This window comes from Delphinus delphis, chromosome 1, assembly GCF_949987515.2.
Source record: "Delphinus delphis chromosome 1, mDelDel1.2, whole genome shotgun sequence".
Classification (NCBI taxonomy): domain Eukaryota; kingdom Metazoa; phylum Chordata; class Mammalia; order Artiodactyla; family Delphinidae; genus Delphinus; species Delphinus delphis.
Window position 1 is genome coordinate 130,204,776 of NC_082683.1, and position 24,176 is coordinate 130,228,951.

The 24,176-nt window shown below is 38.5% G+C and overlaps 1 protein-coding gene across 4 annotated transcripts in view; it reads left to right on the plus strand.

Annotated features, from left to right (window-relative positions):
* The window catches only part of RABGAP1L (RAB GTPase activating protein 1 like), a 682,701-nt gene that overhangs the window by 532,711 nt on the left and 125,814 nt on the right, over positions 1–24,176 (plus strand). For 3 of the 4 annotated variants that reach the window (XM_060034268.1, XM_060034260.1, XM_060034251.1), the window contains exon 19: positions 12,931–13,059. In XM_060034268.1, the coding sequence (XP_059890251.1) occupies positions 12,931–13,059 (129 nt within the window). Of the gene's footprint in view, positions 1–4,467; positions 4,636–12,930; positions 13,060–24,176 lie in introns of those variants that run through there. The other variant, XM_060034285.1, reaches the window with a different exon arrangement.

Here is a 24,176-nt window from a genome sequence, read left to right on the forward strand (position 1 = left end):
TTACAGTGTCCACATCCTGCTTTATCTTTGTGTTTGAATGCCTCCCAGATTTTAAGCTCCTACAGATTGGAAAGTGTTTTCCTTTTTCACCTTTGTAACCCTTGAAGTAACTACTTCGTGTGTTACTGTGCACTTAAATGTTCTTAATTACAGTTCCATAAATTAAGTCAAGTATCTTTTCATTTTACAATGGAAATCTATTTATGTCCTGCACATGTCCACAGTCAGTGAGTGGAGTGGCTCAGGTAGAGCACTCAAGCTCAGGGCTCTAATTAGCACTGCCCCACCATCTACCTGCTTCTAGCACTCCAGAGTGAGGCTGCTGTTCTTTAGACCATGGCTTTGGGACCACTGCCTGGCCCTCTTTACCTTTCTCTCACTCTGCCTCATTGGATCATTCATCCAAATTTCCCGTATTATCTTCAACTTGCTGTTGAACTTCCTTCATAGAGATTTAAAAAAAAATCTCCTTTATGATAGTGTAAAGAAATATGAGAAATCATGTATTATTAACTGGTTAATTCAGAAGAGTTTCTTTTCTATCATTAGTTTCATTTGTGGACTACTTTATAACTCAAAAATTTATCTTTGAGTTATGAGTACACTCTATTTATTGCTGAATCTGATCAGCAATAAATAAATTACTTGGGGGAGTTGGGGAGGCATAAGGGGAAATGCTCACTGAGATTACTCACTCTCGTAGGGCTTCAAAAATCGCTAGAATACATTCTTTCTTTTTGCCAAGTGATATTCTAGAAGAGTTATTTTACCTGATACTGATCAACAGCCTATTCTCAAGGGACAACCTGAAAACAGGACCAGGGTCGGAAAATTATGGTAATTTTGAAGGCAAGGATGATGGTTTCTTTCTTTTCTTTTATTTTTTGGAAGGGGGCTATGTATGTATGGTGCTTTTATTCTCCATAGAGTGATACATGCTAAGGTGGGTTGGGCTTGGGCTGATGTCCCCATGTGTATAGAACTGAATTAATAAGTCTCTGAGAAGAAGTCTGGTTTACCTTGATGTGGAAAGGGGGATGGGAGCATGGGGATGAACATTACAACCTGGGATATGATCAGCCCTGGAATGCAGGGAGATGAGGCAGCTCTCAGTGCGGTCATTGGCAGGCAGGGGACACCTGCCAGGCTCGGAGGGCCTTCTGTACCACATCTTCCCACGGGGCATTTGATATCACCTCCTTCGCCCTTTTCACCAACTCTGCATGTTCTGGGTCCATGACTGTAGAGTTGTGTCTGCTCAGTGCTGTAGCTCGCTCCTCATCTTCATGCTCATTCTCTGCTGGCCTGTCCTGGGAATGAAGCCCTAGGGCCTTAGTTCCAACCCTGGACGTCAGCAGCTCCATCTTCTGCACCCCGCACTGGTGCCAGCTCTGCCCCTTCTGGTTCGGGGTCTTGGTTCAGGGGCTGATAGGAGCAGCTAGCTGGACCTGCCCCCATTTCTTCCTGTTCTTCCTCAGGCTCTCCACTCCTCTAATCCCCAGTGCCTTCTGTAGGCCCCTGGTGTGACAGTTCCTCAGCCTCATTGGGGTAGGTGTGCTCTGGACCCTGCTGCCGAAAACGACTTCTTGCATCCCAGCAGGGCCCACTCAGAGCCTGCAGCTGAGCCTGTACCTTTTACCTCCTCAAGGATAGTACGTATTTGAGGGGAAGGATGATGGAGAGATTGGGAAAACTGAAACACATGACCACTGGTTTGTAGTGCCTTTTACACAGCATTTTGTTAAATGAACCTAAATCTTTCAAGTGTAACTTTGTTTGCTCATTAAACTATCATATTTTAATTATTACATTTAATATTTAGTGCATATAGTTTTAACTTCTTTTGTGAGCATCAGAGCCAAACCAGTTCCAAAGTCTTTTGATTAATTTTTTAATTTAATTCCTTTTGGGCAATAAATTTTTTGTTTCTGGTTTATATAAATAAAAAAAAAAAAAAATTCTTCTGCCAGTGGTCTTTGAGACCAAGTCAGATGGATGGAAACATCTACCCTATCTTTTAAAAAAAATAAATCATGAAAAATCCTATAAGCTAAGGAGTCACTGAGTTTTTTCTTCGTTTGCAAGTCAAAATGTCCCCTTGCTCTTCAATGTAAAGCTTCTATGGCAGTGCTTTTCACACTTACACAGCAGTAGCACAGTCTTTTCAAACAAAATCTCATGCAGAACTTCACTATGTAAATAAGATGAAAATGGAGCTGTTGTTGCTGATGGGGGGAGGGCAGGGGGCTCGAATAATGAGAGACCCAGAACCTCTTCCCTCTTCCCCCCTTCTGGCTAAACCAACTCCCACCCTGGGTAGCCCATAAGACATTTCCTCCAAAATCTCAAGGATCTGAAATTTATATATACATATATATATATATACATATATATATATATATATATATATATATATACACACACACACATATATACACACACACATATATATATACATATCATATTCTAATGGCTTTTATCATTTTACATTAAAATCTTTACTTTGTATAGGTTTTTAATAAATCATTTTTGGAAGAAATAGAAGGCCTGACAGCAAAATATAAGTATCTTATTTAAGATATTTTGTTAATTAATACTTTAAATGTTTAACCCAAAAAAGTTTTGTTCACCTGAGGTTTTGGAAAAATAAACCAAACAGTATTCTCTTAAGGAAGGTAGTATTTCCCTTTATCCCCAATTCTGTAATTAACGTATTTCTGTAACCAAGATCACAGAGGTATGCTGATAAATGTTTCTATTTTCTTACTTGCAGAGATCTGTAACTTATTTATCAAAATAGGAAACTAAGACTCAGAAGGAACTTCCTCCAGCTCTCTTAGCCCCACTAGTCTTTGCACCATGCTACAACTTGCATGAAGAAACTGGTCTGGTATTCATATGAGACCAACTACAGAACAGTAGCTCCAAGATTCTGAATATATAGTAGTTAATTGTTAGGATAAAGTTAAGAAACTACCCTTAAAGGGGATCTTGTCCTTCTCCCTTGATTTGGCTAAAACTGATGATTCACATCAAGGAAATTAATATAAAACTTTAATAGTAAGATTGTAAAATTTTAAACTGTGAATAATTCTAAGTTATACTATTACAAGGGAAGGATTAGACCAGGATGCATCAAAACAATGTTTTGAACTATTAAGTGAGTGTTTATCAGTCTTTAGGTTAGGAAAGTTATTTTTGCTTTGAGAATCTCAACTTTAATAGTTCCTTAAAGGTATACTCTTATTATTATGTTGTAGGTTTTTATGCTTTATCATATTGTGTATTTATAAGAGTCTTCATTTTTGCTATGTTGTACACCTGAAACTTACATAATACTATACATCAACTATACCACAATAAAAAATAAAAATACATTAAAAATAATCTTCCTTTTAATTGCAGCTAGCCTTCCCAGAATGCTGAAATACCTCTGCATATCCTAGCATTGCAAAAAGTCATTATTGCATAAACACTTCAACTTGAGGGCATGTCGTTTCTTGGATGTTCGGTCCTTGCTCTTCTGTCCATACTCTATCATTTTCCCCTAAGCCTCTGTTCTGTTAGAGATTTCAGTAATCTAACAAGGATTGGAGCATCCCACTTTAAATATGCAGTAAAAAAATCAGACTTGTATCTGTTACCATTATTAGAAAGCAAGAGTGAATAAAGGTCAGCCTTTTAGCTGGCAGGCTGTCTGATTTTTCTGTGAGCATCACATGTTAGGAGAAGCTAGCTCATCTGTCTGTGGGTTTAAGATTCAACAGCATAAGCTGTCAGCCTAACACTGATTGAAGGTGGACTGGGAGGGGAAGCGCATCTGTCCAACGGCTCGCCATTGGCTTCCTATTACAGCATTCTCCCCCGAGACAAACTCTGCATGCTCATTCACCTACCTCCTTCTCTTCCCTCCCCTTCCTTCCCTACCCCTTCATTACTGATTCACAGCGAGAGGCAGCAGCAGCAGAGGCAGCAACAGCAGAGCTGCTTGTCACGAATCAAGGATTGCAATGAGCTCATCCTTTTCTCCTTGCAGCTTCACAACTGCCCTGGCTTCCTGGCTCCTGCTCTTTGCTCACGCACACACACACACTCACTCTCTCACATACACACAGCACACACACACACACTCACATGCTAGACCCTTCTAAGCAGCTTGTCCATTTTTACACATGTATGTGAACTCTCCTGCATCACTCTTGGCCATTTTCTTGCATTCGCTTGCTTTTGCTGTTTTTTTATTTAGATCAGCATTTGATTTCATTTCCAGTCTACTTTGGGGCTCTTGCACAGTAGATAATTTAGCCAAAATGTTTTTCTTGTGGAGACGTTAGCTGGCAGTTCCCACCACAGACTGGCTTGTGCGTGCTCCTGGGGAGACCTAAGCCTAGCTCCCCTCCCGCCGCAGTTCTCAAAATTGTGGATAAGAGATCCAGCTTTCTCATTCTGGATAACTACTTACTGCTCATGGAAGAAGGGGTGCCCTGCCCAGCCCCAGCTGCTAAGCTCACAGCTCCTGTCAAAAAGTCCCAGGACATGCACGACGAGAGGAACAAGCTGGTGAATGAGTATGCGTGTCGAGTGCTGGAACTTCTGGGGATGGGGCATCGTCTGTTTGTGCCTCGGCTTCTGGCGGTGAGACTGTTTTTCATTGAACTTCATTTGTAAAGAATCTGCCACCCTCTGTGAGAATTCCCTGTATCCCTGGAAGAGGCTTGCGGTCTCCTGTCTCCTTCCCCTTTTCCCCACTCTACCGAGAAGGAAGTGCTGAGTGGCCACAGGCATGGGGCTCTGTCCGAGCCTGGTCCGTGCCACTCCTTAATTGGCTAGAGGAGATATGGCTCTCCTCTCCAAGCCCACGTTAGTGGCATTATCTCTGTGGCAGCCACAAAAAAAAAAAAAAAGGTCTTATGGCTGGCCAGGCTCAGCAGTAAAGCAGAATACCCAAGTGCTTGATGGATGCATTCTGTTATTTCTGTCTCCAAGGGGTTAAATTTTACACCAGACATTATTGCGACTTATCTAGACTATGCCTGGTTTGCTTTCTAACCTCTCCATCTGATGGTCAATTTGGTTGTGTTAATAGGGAATTTTGCCCCTTAAAAATCATTGGTTAGGAAATTACAGATTTCTCTCCTGGAATGTTCGAACTGTGTATCTATGAAACAGCTTAAAGCTGTTGGGTCTGTGCTGAGTCTGGGAAGTCTGCCTTGCTTGTTTTTTGATTTCCTGAACAAGAGAAAAATCACCCTTCTGCACTTCCTACCAAGGGTTAAAATTAAATACCCACAATCACTGGTGCAGTGTTTCTTTTTAGTGGTTTGAGAACTATACCTAGCAACTGTTCTATAATGTGATTGGTCTGTGGTAGTCCTATACCATTATTTGGTAATTGGGCAAGAATAATTTTGCTTTGTTTATATTATACAATGGAGTTTAATACCATTCTAGACTGTTCCCTCATTTGGTTCTCTCATATTTGAGTCTTTTTCAGAAGTACAATATTGACTGAATTTAACTCTTTTCTCTCACATATCTCCCTCTAGTATAGTTCATCTTTGTTTATGCTTATGTTTACAATTATTAAGTCTCATGTATCTATTTGCATGTAAATATAATCTCTCCTGTATCATCATAACAGACATGTTAGGTAGCCGTGCACCTAAGGGATTTCTCACCCAGAAGAAAATCTGTTTATCATTGCAAGGTGAAGTTAGATGCAGTGACCAGCATACAATTATAAAGAAGGGGGTGGTATATTTTGAGAAATATGGTTCCTTTGTCATTTAAGAAAGAAGAGCTCAATATATATGTTTTAATGCCTAGGTGAGGTCATCAGTGCTCACTTGAATTTTGTTCCCCTGAATCATAACATTTTTTTCTTAATAAAGGAGAAAACTGAAGATTCATGATTCTATTAGAAAGGAGTTTTTTGTTTTTGTTTTTTAACAGTGAAATAAAAAGCATTTTTTTTCAGGAGCTTTGACACTAAGAAGTGCTAAAATATATTTCAACCAATTCTCTGCCTCTCTTTGAGGAATCAGTTTTTGGTCTAATATTCTTAAAGACTGCTTAACTTTGTGTCTCACAGGCTTCCACTGATAACTTTACAGTGATCCGGCGCTGTCTATCTTTGGCATTTACATTTTCAGTGTTTTGAAGGAAAACATAAAATTGATAACTAAGAATATCACTCGTACTAAAATCTGCATCAAAATCCGGATGACTCTAGTGTAAAACGATTGTCAACAACAAAACCCATAAGCTTCCCAAGCTTCAGATTTGTGGGAGGTCATAGATATCTATACGTTGCAACTGTACAAAGTCGGCTTGGTTGCTCAGTTAGGTACCTGAGGTGGTGGTGCAGCCCTCAGGTTGTTTTGGGCTCTAACACTGCAGGTAATAGTGCCATTTGCACTATATGTGAAAAGTGTGTGCCGCGTTGTGTATAGGGCCATTTGGAAATCTCTGACTTTGTTATACAGTGTTGTACTTAAAAGATCGTCGATAGAACTAGGGTACTCTACATTCTGAGAAATCACATGCCCTTTAATTAGCAATGTGGCTATGAATTGGGATCAGCCATCCAATGAGTTATTGCTCAAAGTTTACCATGTGTACCAGAGGGAAGTACAGTTGTTCAGCCTTGTGTTATTGGACTGGCTAATGATGTGGGATCAGCGGCTAATCTGCACAGGGTAATCCTAAGAGGAATCCTGCCACATGCAATGTTGCAGTCTTTCCATTACCAGTCAAGAGGGCAAGCACTGAAGTTTAGGTTTTGTGGGGGTTTTTTTGCGGTACACGGGCCTCTCACTGTTGTGGCCTCTCCCGTTGCGGAGCACAGGCTCTGGACGCGCAGGCTCAGCGGCCATGGCTCAAGGGCCCAGCCGCTCTGCGGCATGTGGGATCTTCCCGGACTGGGGCACGAACCCACGTCCCCTGCATCGGCAGGCGGACTCTCAACCACTGCGCCACCAGGGAAGCCCGAAGTTTAGGTTTTTAATCATGTTTTAAATATGAATGTGTGTGTGGGTTAAACACATACAAATCCCTTATTTTACTTTTAAAACTTTTAGTTTTCTTTATATAAGACAAGTTAATTTTTTTAATGAAACTGATCAAATAAATGAAGATTTACCAAGACAGTGTTGTAGATTTGGACTTTGAGCCTTATTTATTGTTCCCTGATTCACAGAGAGACCATCAAGCTATGAGAACACCAAGCACATTTGGAATTTTTGCTTATTGTCCTTCAAAGGTACACCTAGTAAAGAATAATTTTCCTTTAATAAATCAAGTACAAGTACTCCATTTTAGATATTACCACAAGGCATAAATTCTGTGTGCAGACTCACCAAACACACGTTTCTTTGGTGAAATTAAAATACCAAAGCAAGGGATATACGTATCCTAGATACCAGCTAAGTAATGTCCTCTTCTAAAAGCCTGTGCTTCCAAATGATTCTCAGACCTCCAGAAACATTTCTCAACGGAATGGAAATCCTGTTAGACGCTATAACTAAAGGAAGAAAAGCCATTTGTGGTGAATATAGCGAAGGTGAGAAAGAGAAACATGCCTAGAATTTTTTCAAATAATCCCCTAAAATAATCAAACCTAGATTTTGCTGCTTATCAGAGGCCCTTAAAGAAAGATTTGTCATCCAAGAAAATGAGAGGTTTCAAATAGAAGCATCTGGAGCTAACACTCAAATGTTAGAACTGTTCATTTCCACCCACCCTCCTTTCTTTTAAAAAAAAAAAAAATCACTTTAAAATGTGATACTCTTGCACTGAATTTTTCAGTGGGAAAAACACACTCCAAATGGTATTAGCAGGGGCACATAGCCAGAGTTCATATTCCTCTGTAAGTGTGTGAAATTTGGAGAAAGAGGAAAAACTTTTACTCAGGTTCAAAATCTTCCCTATCCTCCTAGATTTTTTCTTTTTGCTTTTATATGACATGGGAAGTTATCAGATCATTATATGTTGACCTCAGTGTTGGCTGTAGTTTCAATCTGTTACTCTGGGCACTGTGCACGGTGAATCCAAAGGACTCTCAGGCTGAAGAGGATTGACATATATCTATAGCCAAATGTTCCAGCTGTCCCTCCAGTAACCATTGAAAGTTTAATTCTGATCATATTTCTTTATGCTGTCAAACTGCATCCTAGTTTTGTTTTTTTAATTTGTGGACTTCCTTAAAACATTAATTTTAAGGAGGGAATAAAAGAGCAGAGGAGAAAGTTTCTCTCCCATTTTTACCTCTGTTGTTGACTGCTGCAAGGATTACTCACTGAAGAGAGATGATAACTCTTAAAAGAAGTTAAAGACTCAAGTATAAAAGTTGCCTCCCAAATATAAAAGTCAATTTTGATGCCCCCCAATATACAAAAGAATTGCCCCCTAATTCTGATGCCCCCCAAATATAAAAGTCAATTTTTATATCAAAAATAAGTCCTACATCTCCTTTCTAATTTGCATCTTATAAATTTTTGACTTATTAATAGTGAGTATGCTTGAAGTAGATCCTTTATAAATTCATGGAACAGATGTATGTTGGTGTCTATTGTGTGCCTGGCAATGTGCTTAATTCATTTTACTGGGGTGAGTGGGAAGGATTCTTACATTAACATCCTACTTACCTTTCCCTCCGGATATTTATTTCTACCTACTTGAAAGGAAATAGAAGTAGGACTTGTTTAAATGTTTTTTTAATTATCCAGGTAATCTTTTTATATAGCTCTTTTCATAGAAATGAGGAAGAAGTAATGTTACCTTTGAAGGTGTAATTGGTAAACATGTTTCCTATCATCACTTAAAAGGATTTGACAGAAAGTTTGGAGAGCAAAAGATGAGTATTAGCAGAGCCACTGATTTTCAAAAGTTATCATCTATTAGTTCTTACTTAAAAGCTGGTACAGTTCTTTCCTTTATTGTACAAGGGAAGAAAACATGCCTTTGCTTATTCAAATTCCCTGGTTCGTGTCTATATTATCTTCTGACTGACATTACTTAACAAATAATGTTTGGAAAGTGATTGCATTTTCATTATTTTACTGTTCCTTCACTATTGTTCTGAAGGTAATATAGAAAAACTCTAAGAATTTCCCAGTTGAAGAACAGCCTTTCCAACTTAAATCAATTCTTCTAGCCTGATGGGGTTCTGTATAGTGAGTACAGATGGATAATGTTATCCAGAAGCCAGCCCAACCTCTTTTGGGGACTTGGTTTGTTTTTGAAATGTTAGTCTGCCTTTTAGGGGTGTATTTTTAAAGCTTGGGTCTTATCACAAGATCATGTGTTAAACTTCTCTTCTTTGTTGGAGTAGAGGGTTAGCATTCATGCAATTATAAACTCAATTATAACCATTAATTAAGTTAATATCTCCATAGTCAGCTCATTAATAATTAGTATGTGTGATTGAAGCCATGTTTTAGTTTCATAGAAAGCACCACTACCTATATTTTGGACTAATATTATTACATCAATGCTTGACATTTATGAGGTGTATGTATTTAACAAAATAATGTGTACAAAGTGACTCAAATTTTGTTAAATATATATGAAATATATCTGTAAGGTTAGGAAAAAAGGACTATAAGCAATGTAACAAAATGTTATACTAAAATTTCAGTATCTGAGCATATTTGAGCAACAGAGACAACTTTCCAAAATGTCCCCTACATTTGTTTTGGGGTTCACAAAATATACTCATATGCCTTAACTTTGTTCATTCTCAAATACTCGAGGTTGGATATAGTCCCACTTTTAAAGTAGGAGAACGGTGGAGAATTATGCAGTACCATGAGTTAGCCAGAGTTGGAATTAAAATGACTATTCCATCCTTTGCAACCTTGCTTGAGGACCTCTAATTGACAAGTACTTCCTAGAGGCTAAAATTAGAGGATTAAATAAGATGCATTTTCTACACTTGCCTCATGATTATCAGAGCTCCTCTCTTCAGGGGCTTGAGTTGGGCCAGTCACGCAATCTGGAGCTTCACTAACACCAGCGGTGTCTTGGAAAGGGCAGTCACAGGGCACTCTGAATTCTGGTTTCCAGAGACTTAACCTGAGTTGAGCTTCAGCCCCACCTGGGTAGGGAGCTCCTTGCTGTACCTCCCCTGAGACTACAGCCTCCTCCAAACAGCAGCTCTGTGTGCCTGGCCATCCCTGCCTGACCAGAGGGCAAATGTCACAGGATATTTGGCTTCTCATCTTTAATCCTAATCTTTCTGCTTTTGTATGAACTCAGAGGCTGGACTTGAAATTAGGCCTTGGGCCGTATTAGGAAATTAGGTAACCATGCTGCTTCCTGTAGGCAGTGGACTGCTCCCCACCATTTTGGGGCATCTGTTTGCAGGTAACTAGAGGTTAGTTGCACTGACAATAGAAGAGGTGCCCTTAGAAGGTTTTTGACTAATGAAGAAAGCTACTAATCCTGTTTCGCTACAAACTCTGTAAGCAGCCTGTGTTGAACTTTCCCAACAATTGCCAAAGAGATAATCATCAGAACCAGTATTACAGGTGAAAAAGGATGTAGTATATCTGGCATAACTGGTAGGTGGATGCTTTCTCAGTAATTCAGCAGTTGATATTTTAGTTGAAGAGGCCCTCTTTGGGGCTGAAGTTGTTTCCAGTAACTGCCTTTTCCAACCAAGTTAAGGTGAGATGATAGCACTTTATCATGCTAAATATTCTCTCCACTGCTTATTGCCACCATCTCTCAGTATCTGTGAGGGAGGAAATAAATCTGAGATGTACTGAAGCTTGTTTTTTTCCCCGGCACTATTAGCCTGGCTCTGTCTTCTGATTACTAGTTTGTGAATCTAAACTTGGGCCAACCTAGTTCCCTGTGAAAATGCCTACTGTGTGAATTAATATATTATTCTATTTTACATGTTTCTGTTTAAAGGGGAGGAGAGAAGGGAAGAAAGAATTATATATGTATAGTGGAAGAGAGGCGGAAGTAGAATTCATTCACTTATTCAGTAAATTTTTGTTGAGTACCTCCTGTACTCTAGGCAGTGGATACAGCAAAGAACAAGACAGACAAATCCCCTTTCCTTAGGACGAAAACAGATGTAAAACTGGAAAATGACTGGATGGAAAATGACTTGATGGGCTGGGGGGAAGAATTTAACTGCTCAGAAAAGGCCTAACTCAGATCTTATATTTGTGCTAAAATCTAGATCACAAAAAGTTATTATCATTATGAAGATCTGGGGGAAGAATATTCCAGGCAGAGTGAACAGGCAGTAGCCTTCTGTTAGGAATGAACTTGGTGTGTACAAGAAAACAGAAAGAAGGCCAGTGTGCTTGGAGCTTGAGAGCAAGGAGGGAGATGTGATTCAACATGAGGCTGGAGGGGAAGGCAAGGGCCCCAGATCCTGAAGCGTCTTGTGGGCAATGGTAAAGATTTTGAGTTTTATTTTGAGCACAATAGGAACCACTGGAGAGCTTTACACAGAAGAGCAACATGATCTGAAAAAGTATCATCTAGCTGCTGTAAGGAGAGTGGATTGTGGAGAGCAAGAGCAGAAAGAGGGGGACCAGTTGGGGAGTTAGTGCAGTGGCTCAGCTGAGAGATGACAATGGCTTAGACCAGGCTGGTGGTGATGACAACTCATTATGAGCAGGATTCCTCTGACTTCCTTATACTCTTTCAATGCAGTCTTTAAGGTTAATCAGTTTTAAATTTGAATGTAAATAAAGTAATATTTTGAACTAGCATGTAGCTCTGTGATTTCTAGCCACCATGTTTTGTTTTTGTCTGTTTGTTTGTTTTTGTTTGATTTCTGCAGTTTTTGACAATTAAGTGCTGACTCTTAAAACGCCTTATTTCTTTTTGTCTTGGCCTACTTCTGTGTACCCAGTCTTTCTCAATCTCTTAATTTGTGTCTCAGTGTTTGCCAGCGATTACTTATAGTTGTTTATTAAAATATTTATTGCCTTTCTTATTACAAAATCTTTACTGCAGGAAAAACAGCAAAATATATAAAGAAGAAAAAAAATTATAATCCCACTATCCAGAGAAACATTTTCTTTTATTTCCTTTCAGTCTTTTTTCTGGGTATACATATATTTATAAGTGGTGGTTATTTCTTACGTAAATCTGGTAAGCAGTAGTTTTCATAAGAAGTTCAGTAGTTAAGTGGTTTGCTTCATTTACTGTTTTATAACAGTCTTTAAGATATGGGTACAGGGCTTCCCTGGTGGCACAGTGGTTGAGAGTCCGCCTGCCGATGCAGGGGACACGGGTTCATGCCCCGGTCCGGGACGATCCCACATGCCGTGGGGCGGCTGGGCCTGTGAGCCATGGCCGCTGAGCCTGCGCGTCCGGAGCCTGTGCTCCGCAATGGGAGGCCACAACAGTGAGAGGCCCGCATACCGCAAAAAAAAAAAAAAAAAAAAAAGAAAGATATGGGTACAATTTCTTATTTTCTTCACTTGAACTGCTACTGTCACTAGTTGAAAAGTCATTCTCTCATTAGGTGTTTATTATATAATTCTGCTGTGCTTTGATTGCATTGTCTATGTCTTCAGCCAGCTTTGTAAAATATCCTTAAAATGCCTACCAAGCTAAAATCACAGATTAGTCCCAGAGTTCAAAGTTTTTCCTTTTCTGGCATTTTTCTTTTTTTAGAGCCATAACATGGTTAGCTTTGCCAAGATCCACTATTCAAATCTTCAGGTAATATAAATTAAATATGTTAGCCTGTTAATTCTTTTGTCACGTCTAGGATTTATGGTGACTTATTTCAGCTTATAGTTAAAGAGGTTAGAAATCTCTTCCTAAAAATTTTTGAAGCTCACCTAGATCTTGGCTATAAAAGTACATTCAGGAAAATAGAAATTCCTTTTACAATGTATTCGTTCTGAATGTAGGTTAAAATGTAATTGATGATTCTTGGTGATTATTTTTTAGACCTCAAAGGAAGATCTTCTGCAGGCTGATTTTGAAGGTGCTTTAAAGTTCTTCAGAGTCCAGCTTCCAAAGAGATACAGGGCAGAGGAAAATGCAAGAAGGTTAATGGAGCAGGCTTGCAATATTAAGGTAAGATATATGAATTTATAGATAATAAATGTGGAACTTGAATGCAGAATAACATGGCAAATTGTATAAAACTCTTTCTCAGTATGTTGCTGGATTTTGACTATGTTTAAGGTGAAATGGTGTATGACCTAGTTTCTCTCAGACTTCTTTGTCAAGCTGATTTGTATCTATAGTGGCTGTACCTTCTAGTAGGACTTAGAGTGAACGTTAGCAGGTTCAGGTTGTAACAAGAGGGAGACAAACATTTATCTCATAGGTGGGGCTCTAGAATGGGTTGCTGTGATAGTGGTTTCCATAGCAGCAGACTTAGCATTTAGCTTTTGCCATCTGTTTTAAGATTATTTAGGACCAAGCAAGAAAAGCCTGCTTAGGCCGTGCTTTCCTTTCTCTAAGGGACTTGGAAAGTTCTGTCTTGATCTACGCATTTCCATCCCACACCTGACAAATGTTTGTGGATACGTTGCTCCTTATCAGGTGTCTGATATAAATAAACAAATTTTATAAATAAGTTAAAATAGAAATCTTTATCTAGAGAATTGTGGTATCAAGGTGAGATAGCACATTTAAAAAAAAAATGGAACCAATTTACTGATGTAAATTCTTGTACCTTTGGAATATACTAGGGAATCTTCTTACCTAACCATGACAAAAATATAAATTTGTTTTCTGAAAAAACAAAGATCCCAGGTCTTATGGACTTTACATTCTTGCCGAAGGAGAAAGTCAGTAAACAATTAACATAATAAAGAATATATTTAATATGTTAGAAGGTGATAAATAGCTATGAAAAAAGAAAAAGTAGGGCAAAATAAGCAAGATTGGATTGGTGGGGAGAAGGAAAGTTATAGTTGTTGTTTGGTAGTCAGAGTAGACCTCATTGAAGGTGAAGGAGATGAATTATTCATGGAGATGTCTAGGGGAAGAGCAGTTCAGCAGAGGCAACAGCTAGTTCAAAGGCCCTGGGGCTGGCTCATGCCATGTGAGTTGGAGGAACAGCAAGAAGGCCAGTGTAGCTGGAATGAAGTGAATGAAAATGAGGGCAATAGGAGAGGAAGTTAGAGAGCTCACAAGGAGCCTAAAAATGTAGGTCACTGTAAGAGTTTTTAGGTTTTGCTTGGAGTATAGTGAAGAGCCCTCACAAGGTTTTGAGTAGAAGAGTGATAAGATCTGTCTGAGGTTTTAGAGGATTATAGTGCCTACAGTGTTGAGAACAGACGATAGAAAGGTAAGAGTAGAAGTAGGGAGATCAGATAGGGGGTTTGCAGTAACCCTGTTGAGAAATGATGATAGATTGACCAGGGTGATAATAGTGGGGATAGAGATGGATTGGAGATGGAGGTGGTTGGAACCTGGGTATATTTTGAAAGAGAACCAAAGGGATTTGATGATGTATTAAACATGGGTGTGAAAGGAAAAGAGGGGTCAAAGTGATTCCACAGATTTGGGATTGAGCAATTAGAAGATAGAGTAGTCATTGATTTATTAAGCTCATTTCTTAAAATGTATTTTGACACAGACTTCACTTAAGCATAATACCCACTGCAACACTTCTCTGGTGTAAGACTTTTTTTGAATTTTAAGTTATTTTAAACTAAATTCTAAATGTTTCAAAAGTGCAACTCAATGCTGAACGTAAATAACTTGAGGAGAAAAAGATTACATTGTCTTCCAAATGAACTCTATATTCAAAGAGATCATATTCCAAAGGTATTAAGAAAGGTAGACCTCTGAAGTCTTCTTCCTGAAATGCAAACTTTTAAAGGCTTTATGACTGATTGTTTTATTTGGCTAAGCCAGGTGACTAAGCATAAGCCACATTTGTCTGTAGACGTTGAAAACACAGTGGTCATGGTGCCTTTGATTGAATTTTGTGGGTAGTAGGTTTGGAAGGTAGGCTTCAGCCAGCTGATTGTTCCAGAGCTGTCAGAAAGAAGTACTATAACTTGGGGCAGTGCTGTAGGGATCCATTAAAATACAGCATGCATTTCTAAGAATAAAAGAGTAGAGAGTTAAGAGGTATAGGTAAATGTTTTCAAGGGAACTCTAGAACTGTGGGAAAATAACTGAGAACAAAAAACCCAGGAAAGTGATTTAAAAATATGAAATGTACAGGGAAATATTTTTTCTCAATATAATTTATGAAGCTTCTCAGAGGATGGAGGTAAGTAACGACTGTCAAGCCAGAAACGTGAGATATGAGAGACACTGAAACATAAAATGTTAGAAGACAAGTTCAAAATATGATCTGAATGGATTGTTCCTGAGATGGAAGTGCTATGTGCAACCAGAGTGATTTATTTGGTCATGAACAGATAGATAGGAATTTTTTTTAAAGCAATAATACGGTTGTTATTTAGTTTTGTGTTTTGTTTCGTTTTGTTTTGTATTATCTAAGGAGAGTACCTTTCTCTTAGATACTTAAAACAGTACCCAAGGGACACCATTTTAATTTATAGCATGATTGTGAGGCTGATGTGAGGTTTAACTGAAAGAAGGAAGACGTAAATTGTACAGTATTCAGGGATCGTGCTGGGACTAGAACGTAGATCTCCAACATGAAAATTTAAGATTGTTTTTAAACCAAGACCTACATTTTGAAATAGCTTTTATATCAAGACCTTAAACATATGCACGTGCACACACACACACAGACACACACAGACACACACACACACACACACATCTGAAGAGATACTTATGCTTACAATGTATGATGCACTCTGATGTTTTTCTTCTACTATATTATATTCTATTCCATTTTAAACTTCTACCCTTCCCTCTGCTAGTCACAACCCACTACATGGATTTCACAGCAGCTTGCAGTTTTGAAAAAGCACTCAGGCCTGTTCCACTGTCGGCCTAGCACTCAGGCCTGTTCCACTGTCGGCGGCTCCTACCCCTTCCCCATTCTGATATGCTGTAACCCGTGAGAGGTTGTGGAGGATGAGGTGTTACACTGAATAATGAAAGTGGGAGTGTGGTAAGGATGTGAGTCATCATGCCATCATTACAGCAGCATGTGCTGGGAACTAGAAATGTTAGGAAATCATGGACTTACAGAACACGGCTGCATGTTAAAGCATTCACAGACAAAGGTGACTGCAGGCATGGAACAGGCAAAAAAGTTGGAGCTCATGATTTCTTATCCACAGCCTGTTTAACAATAGAATTTCTGTCAAAGGTAATACATTTGTTTTTTGGATTTTAATTATTTTTATAGGATTTGTGTACGGTCGTATAGTCTTGGAATGGACATGTTCTCATTTAATTATCCTTGAAAATGAATCACTTTCCTCTAACTTTAAGGAACTAGATGACCCAGTTATTTCAGTAAACTGACTGGTTTTAAAATAAATGCAACTGTTACAGGTAAAAAATAAATTGTTACCTCTGCGTATGGATAATAGGATTTATTAATAAGCACATTGGATTGGGTAAATAACTTTGTTCTTCTGAAACCCGTGTGACATTAAATATCAGGAATATTTTTTGGTGTTTATTTTTTTCTAATTTACTAACATGACTTTAAATCATTCTGATATCCCTTCTGTTCCTGTGATCCAGCCAGGCTAAAATGAGGAAATACATTCACCCATCAGACTTTACTTTGAAAAATAATGTGGTTACTTAATATATGAATATCCTGCACTTTCACAGGAAGGCAACTTTGGTTGAATATCGTTATTCAGTTGTTAGCTTATAGTTTAAAATTTTGCTATTGCAGAGCTTCTTAAACTTGGATCTTGGCTTCATGGACTCTGAGTCACTAGAAATTTGACTTTCTTTATATAAGCGTTTAAGCATTTTGTTTTTCCTGGTGAGAAAATATGTAGCTTTTATTAGATTCTTAAAGGGAACTCAGTGACTCAAAAAAATTAACTTTTGTGCTGTGGGATCATCTTAAGCTTGTTAGAAAATTGATATTTCTTTAGAGTATAAGAATTTATAAATGTGATACCTATATATATTCAAGTTCATATACATATAACCTTTATAATTTTTCTTGATCTGTTTTTCTTTACATAATTTTATTCAATATCACTCATATTGTATTAGGTTGAATTGATGAAATTACCATTCTTGTTGGCCAAAAACTGCCAGGTATTAGACATTGTATGTGATTTAATGCAATATTTTATGCCTCCTTATGTTTCTCATAGGTGCCATGTATGTAGATGATGAAATATTAAAAATTTGGCTCTTTTAAACATCACTTAGTGGGCACTGCTCTGATAAAAATAAAGAGATGAATTAGAAGAGTAAAACATCTATAACATAATTTAGAGTACTATATATATAATACACGTTAGTTCTATGGCCATGTCAACCTTTCCTGAGAATTATTCTCCAAAAGCTGGGAAGCAAGTCCTTTTTTTTTTTTTTTTACGTTGATTTTTATTTGAGACAGTGTTACAAGTGCCACAGTTATGATGAAACTCATTAGTAGAAAAGTTCATCATATCACTCAAAATATTCTATTGGTAGATCTTCATAATAGAATGTTTTAAAAAGTAAAGTAGCCTATTGTGTTTGTATTTTATTAGTAAAATAACTTGAACAATATTAAAACTGCAAAATCTGACATTAAACTAAAACAAGGGAATTAGGAAAGAAAGGTCATTTATTGAGTAGCTACTATGTGCCAGGAACTATGCAAGAAGACTTCTCAGAGGAAGTAAGATTTAAGATGAGACCTGAAGGATTAGCAGGAATTAAGGAGTATATGGAGGAAGGGGGAAGGAAGTTCCATGCAGAGAATATGCAGAGGCCCAGAGGTAAGAAAAGATGGAGCTGTCCAAGACTTAAGCGCAGTTCATGACTGGAGAATAGGGTTCAAGGATGGAGGGAATGAGGGGAGTAGATAGAAGACTTAGAGAGGTAAGCAGGAGCCAAACAGCTGGTACAGAGCCATTTAAGCCTGTAATCCAAGAGTAAGCAACTTGGATTTTATCCTCAGACAGAGGGAAGTATTGTGGGTTTTTAAAGAGGAGACAGAAATGATCAGATTTATGTTTTAGAAAGGCTATTCTGGCTGGTGTGTGGAGAATAGATTAAAATGGATAAGATTAGATATTGGTAACAGACCAACTCAGGGGTGGTTGCAGTAATCCAGTTGAGAAGTGACCAGACTATTGTTATGGGCTAAAGAGATGTGGACAGATTCCAGAAATATTCAAGAGATAGAATCAACAGATCTTAGTGATTAAATAAGAGCATTAGGGCAGAGAAAGAGAGCCGAGATCATGCTCAGGATTCTCACTTAGGCAACTTGGTAGTAGTCACTCTATGAAGGGGAACACACAAAGGAGAACAAATTGCAAGGATAAAAGATAATGAGTTAAGTGTTGGACATGTTAAGTTTGTGGTGTATATCTACAGTCTCATATCCAAGTACGTAAAAATATCCAATAAGCAGGTGGATATGGAATGGAAATCAGATCTGAGCTAAAAGTAGGCATTTGGTTGTCATCAGTATTTGAACCATGGGAGTGGGTGAATTTTCAGAGGAGCAGAGAGAAGGGTTGAGGGTAGGTTCATTAACATATAAAAGATGGGCTGAGGAACAGCAGCTAGTGAGACTGAAAAGGCAGGAAGAAACCCAGAATAGTGTGAAGTGTGAAAGCTAAGGGAAAAGGTATATGTTCAAGAAGGAAGAAGTTGAAAAATGTCAGTGATGCTTAGAGGTCTCATAAGGTACTGAGAGTGGAAGTGGACATCGTGCAACAGTTAATGAAAGAGGTTCCTTTGTGGGCTTAGTGACAGCAGTTTCAGTGGAGTGATGACATATAAAAGCCAATGATGCAAGGAATAAACAGGAGGTGAGTAAATGGACAAAGGAAGATGAGACAGCTCTTCTAAGGAGGTTAGTGTGGGGAGACGATGGAGGATGGAAGAAACAGCCAGCAAGCCTGAGAGTAAGTAAGAGAATAAGTACAAGAGAGAGAGAGATAAGTAGACATGAGGTTGAGATGAATTTTTGGAGGATGGGAAAGATGGCTTTAAATGCTTAAAAAAACACTCAGTGAGTCAATTTCTTCATTGAGTACCTACTATATGCCAGGCACTGTGCCAGGTCCAGGAAACACAAGGTTGAGCAAAAGCACATACACTCCCAGAGCTCATGGAGCTTATATCATGCAGAAGATGTTAATTATATAATTGCCATAATAAATGTATAATTACAAAGTGAGACACATGCTCAGAAGAGATATAATAAAGATATATGGAGAACAAAGAGCAAAAGAACCTGACTGGCTCAGTGGTTTAGGAAAAGCTTTCTTGCACTGAGATTATAAGGCATTTCAGACTGAAGGAAGCATGTGTAAAACACTGTGGGGTGGGAGGGAGGATGGTATGTTTAAGAAACTAGGAGATGGCTCAAGGAGTGATGAGGGTTGATATCCAGGGGCCGACCAGACCATCCCTCTTCAAATAAGAAGGAAAGACCCACAAGAGAGAAGTTGAAGATTCAATAAAGAAATTGGAATATATCAACAGAGACAGACTTCAGAGGAGATAAAGGATTAGACTCTAAAGAATGTACTTTTCTTCCATTACAGCAGGAGGGAGTATATGGGGATAAAGACAAATGTGCAGGTTAAGTAAGGTAAGGTAAGGTGAGGAGGAAAGAAATTGAGAATATCCCATTTGAAGGTTTCTCTTATTTCTATTAAGCAGGATCTAGAACTAAGGGAATGTAGTGGAGCTAGAGATTCAAAGAACATGGACAAACTTTTAGATATTGCAAAGAATGGAAGAACTAACTGGGAAAACACAAAAGAATTGTTGGGCTGAATTGTTGGAGGTCATGAATTCATAGTGGCAAAAATGTGCAATGTTTTGGGAGTTTCTCTAGAAATACCCAGCAATCCAAATGTATACATGAAGAAAGCAGTTACTTTCACCTATAGTTGAGGTTTGCCAGCATGAGACAAAGGAAGGGCAGTGGGACCAGGGCGGTGGTGCACTAATAAACCAGACCTTGGGGATACGAGAGGGAGGAGTATAGGGGGAATCTCTGATTTGTAGCTTTTGCCAATTTCCAGGTAAAATCTGGCCAATTTCAAGGTGCCAGTGACTTAACAAGTGGCACACAATTTGTGAATATTAAGTCACTTCTTTTGGACTGGTAGTTGCTAACCCCAGCATGCTACAGGGTCAAGGAGATGAGGCTAGTAGCAGGAGAGTGGTTGACATGATAGATAGTGGAATAGAACTAGTAGAAGAGAAAGCGAAGACAGATAGGGATTGAGAGACTGCAGGACAAGGGGGTGAGGGAGAGGTACCAAGGATTGAACTCTAAGAACACAGAGAGCAGTGGAGGGGGACACTAAATGACTTGTTGGTGATAGCCCAAGAGAAATACATCTTTTCTCCAAAACCACTTATATTTTAAGGACAGTTTAGTGACATTAGAAGATAACACTGACCTGTGCTCAAAATTTTCAGTTGGTAGCTCAGGTTACTTAGTGGCAGCAAAATCAGGCCAATTGCTATTTTGCCATCTATGGCGAGTTCCTGTGATTTGCTTCTCTCTGTCCTAATGACGTTACCACCATCACTACCATTTTACTCTCATCATAGAGATTTGAAATGCATTGTAGGAGGAATAAACAAAGATGGCAGAGGCAGTAAGAGTAAGGGAAATAAGAGGAAGAGGAGGGCCCTAGTGACTGAAAACAAAGTCCTGCCCTAGCATCTTCTTCTTTCACACCAAAATTGTCTTCCTAACCCATGCTAGAGAGGAGGCCATCATTGACTGTATGTTACCATGGTAACTATCTGCCTCAGAAAACTCTAAGCTCTGCTCCAGCTCAGTTATCTATGTATTGTGACAGACAATTATCCACTCTCCCAAAGTGGATTAATACAATTTGATCTTGCCTCTCACAAGTCATGCTTTTAATGGGATAGAGGTAAATTCGTTTATCTAGAGATTTAATATTTTTCTCTCTCAGACCTCCATGTTTGTAACCATGGATTTGAATTTAACTGTTTGAAAATAACTTTCACACTAGAGCAAAACTATGAAGAACATTTGTATTAAGAGCAATGTACCTCTAATTTCTTCATGCTGTTTGCTATTTCTTTCTGGCTATTGTTGCTATGTATAAACAAGAATGTAATGTCCCAAATAGAGGCTTTTTTTGAATTAGCAATGAGGCCACACAGAGGCTTTTGTTGACTCTGTGAATCTAAAATATGTGCCCTTATGTGCACCGTGGAAAGGGTTCGTTTTTAATGGAACCACATTTCATGTTCCTTTCCTATAAAGACCTCTGCACATTGACAGCCACAATTTGGGCTATTTGGTTTAGAGTGTCATAATCTTCTCCCAGGCAAATGTTAATTTTGTTATAGGCTACAGTGGTGTGATAATTAACAAACTGATAATGAAGTAGTTTTTATATCAAAACAGTTGCTTCATTTTTCCTCTGAGGCTTCTGTTAACATTGATAACCCTCAGTGTGTCTGAGATTTGGGGCATTGTTTTCCCCCAAACAGGGATTAATACAATTTGATCTTGCCTCTCACAAACCATGCATTGTGGGAATGAGCAGAAAACACGTAAATGTTAGACATGCTCTGAAGCAGTTTATAACAGGTGGAGAAAACAGGCCAGAGCTCCGGATGCCCAGGCCTCAGGCACCCTGCACATTAAGAAAACTCTGCTTTTCTGTCTGTTCCCAATCATCTGGAATGCATTTGTATCCTTTATTACTTCTGCTGTTTTCTTCTACCATCATACCTGCTTCTGCTGGTCATTTCTTTCAGTTTATTAAGGAGAAAGCCATAGAAACATTTTAAAATTAACTTGATGGGTGAACCTGGATATTGTATCATGAACCGATCTATATAAATCATTAAATTGTCCTGCTCCAAAGAAAAATAAGATAAATGGATATAAAAATTGATTTTTATATGGGCATCTCTTTTTTTCAGCAAAAGAAATAATAAATCATAAGAATAAAGCATATGCCCTTACTTGCATCTCAAACTTGGTACAATGTCGTTAGAGCTCTCCACATACATTAACAACAAAAAAGGACACTTCAACTGTTTCAACTAGTGGTTCCTCTCCTCTCAAACTTTATTCTTTTTCCCTGCAGCTAATTCACTCTCAGCAGTCTTCTAAAGACATAGTAAGACAAATGGTTATGCTCTTAAGTGGGAGTTTCCATATTTCATATAACTTTCTGCAGTGTTTTGCCAATTACCTCTTATCCAGTTGTTATGATTTATGTTTATCTGTATTGGAGAATAAAGTTAGAACTCGTCTTCATTCTTTGGAAGCAGAGGTAATAAATAATTTTCCCATGGCTATTTACAATGAGAGCCACATCTCTTTGTTTTTTTTTTTAACTACTTGAATTCATGTTAAGACTATATTTAAAGTGTGCTTCACAGTTTGTATTTGGGGATCTGATTTAGACAAGAAAATAAATGTGTTTCTCTGTGCCCCTGTTGCGGCTCATTGGAAGTAATTTAACTTTTTTTTAATTCAAATTTAATTAATTAAATTTAAATTTATTTTTAATAAATTTAAACGTCTTAGGTGTTTAAAATAGGTTAGGTTAGGAAGGCTGGGCCGTTGGATCTTGGGGGTATTTCAAACACTTCAGCCACAGCTATGTCAGATGCCACTGCCTCTTCTCTGGGGCGAATAAAGTCTAATCATATTATATTTACTTAGTTACTCATAAGCTCATGTATCCATTTAGCATTTAGCTGGGAAATGACCGAGTCTAATTAGTACTCTGGAGAACTTACTTATTTTACTATTAAGCCTTTTTCTCCCCCTCCCCCCTCAACCATGAAAAATTATTTTCTTTTGAAATGGTGGAAGTAACATGTAAATGAGAATAGCAACCCAAAAAAGATAGTGAAGATTTTTAAGTGTTATTCACATATCTCCAACTGTTTGTCAAGCTTTCTGAAGCTCCACTTAAAGGCAAACAAACTGCTGAGGGGAAAATTATATTCCTTGCTGTAGTTGTTAGTTGTGATTAAATGGGCACTCCATTCTTACTGTCAATTCCTCTGGCTTGGGGACTTTTTATTGCTGCCACCTGTGGGAGGGAACGATTTCTTTCATCTGGAATGTCTAGCCTGTTCCTTTTCTATGCCTGTAATCTATCCAGATCTCTGTAATATGTAGTTCAAATGGTTTTATCACCGTCACCATCATCATCATCATCACTAGTATCATTATTATTATGTGAGGGAATACTGGCATACAAACCACATGAAGCGGTGGTAAAACTTCGTGTTCTGTTGTGTCACTCAGGTCAGGGGAGGCTTCAGTTACTCAGTTTGGCACAGGCTCAGTGCCTCTATCAGTGTGTTCTGTGCAGCGTTTCATTCATCCTCTTTTCCAGGCACTGTGTTATCCTCTGTTATCCCTTGCCCTTAGGGTCACTGTACTTCCTACCAGCTCTTACTACATATTGAAGTTTCTCAGTAAGTTGGTTCCTAAACAGGCAGTACTTTTTTTTTTCTCCTGAGTCTCATGTCTGCCCCCAGTTTCATGTCTGTGGTAGTTTGTTAGGGCTGCTGTAATAAATTACCACAGACTGTGTGGCTTAAACAGCAGAAATTTATTTTCTCACAGTTCTGGAAGCTAGAAGTTCAAGATCAAGGTATCAGCAATTTGGTCTCTTGGAGATGGCCGTCTTCTCACTGTATCCTCACATGGTCATCCTGCTGCCTGTGTTATCTGTGTGTAATCTCCTCTTCTTATAAGGATACTAGTACTGGGAGTTAGGGCTTCAACATATAAATTTTGGGGACATACAGTTCAGCTCATAGCAATGTCTTTCTCATAGTCAACAGAATGCTAGTTTCAACCCAATTTCTCTGAAAACATTCTCTTCTGAACATGAATCATTCTTGGCAACCCTGAACTATATCTCTAACATCTGATAACACATGACAGTTTCCTGTGTTTGTCAGCCTACCCAAGTTCTTCCATTTTCTCCTAAACTCTCAGATTTTCTAAAATATCCTACTTTTCTTCACAATTCCACCCTTCAATTCCATCAGCCCACTTGGCTGGCAAGGAATTTCCTCTGGCATGCATGTTAGCTTGTTGTAAGTTCTAACTTATATACCCTGCT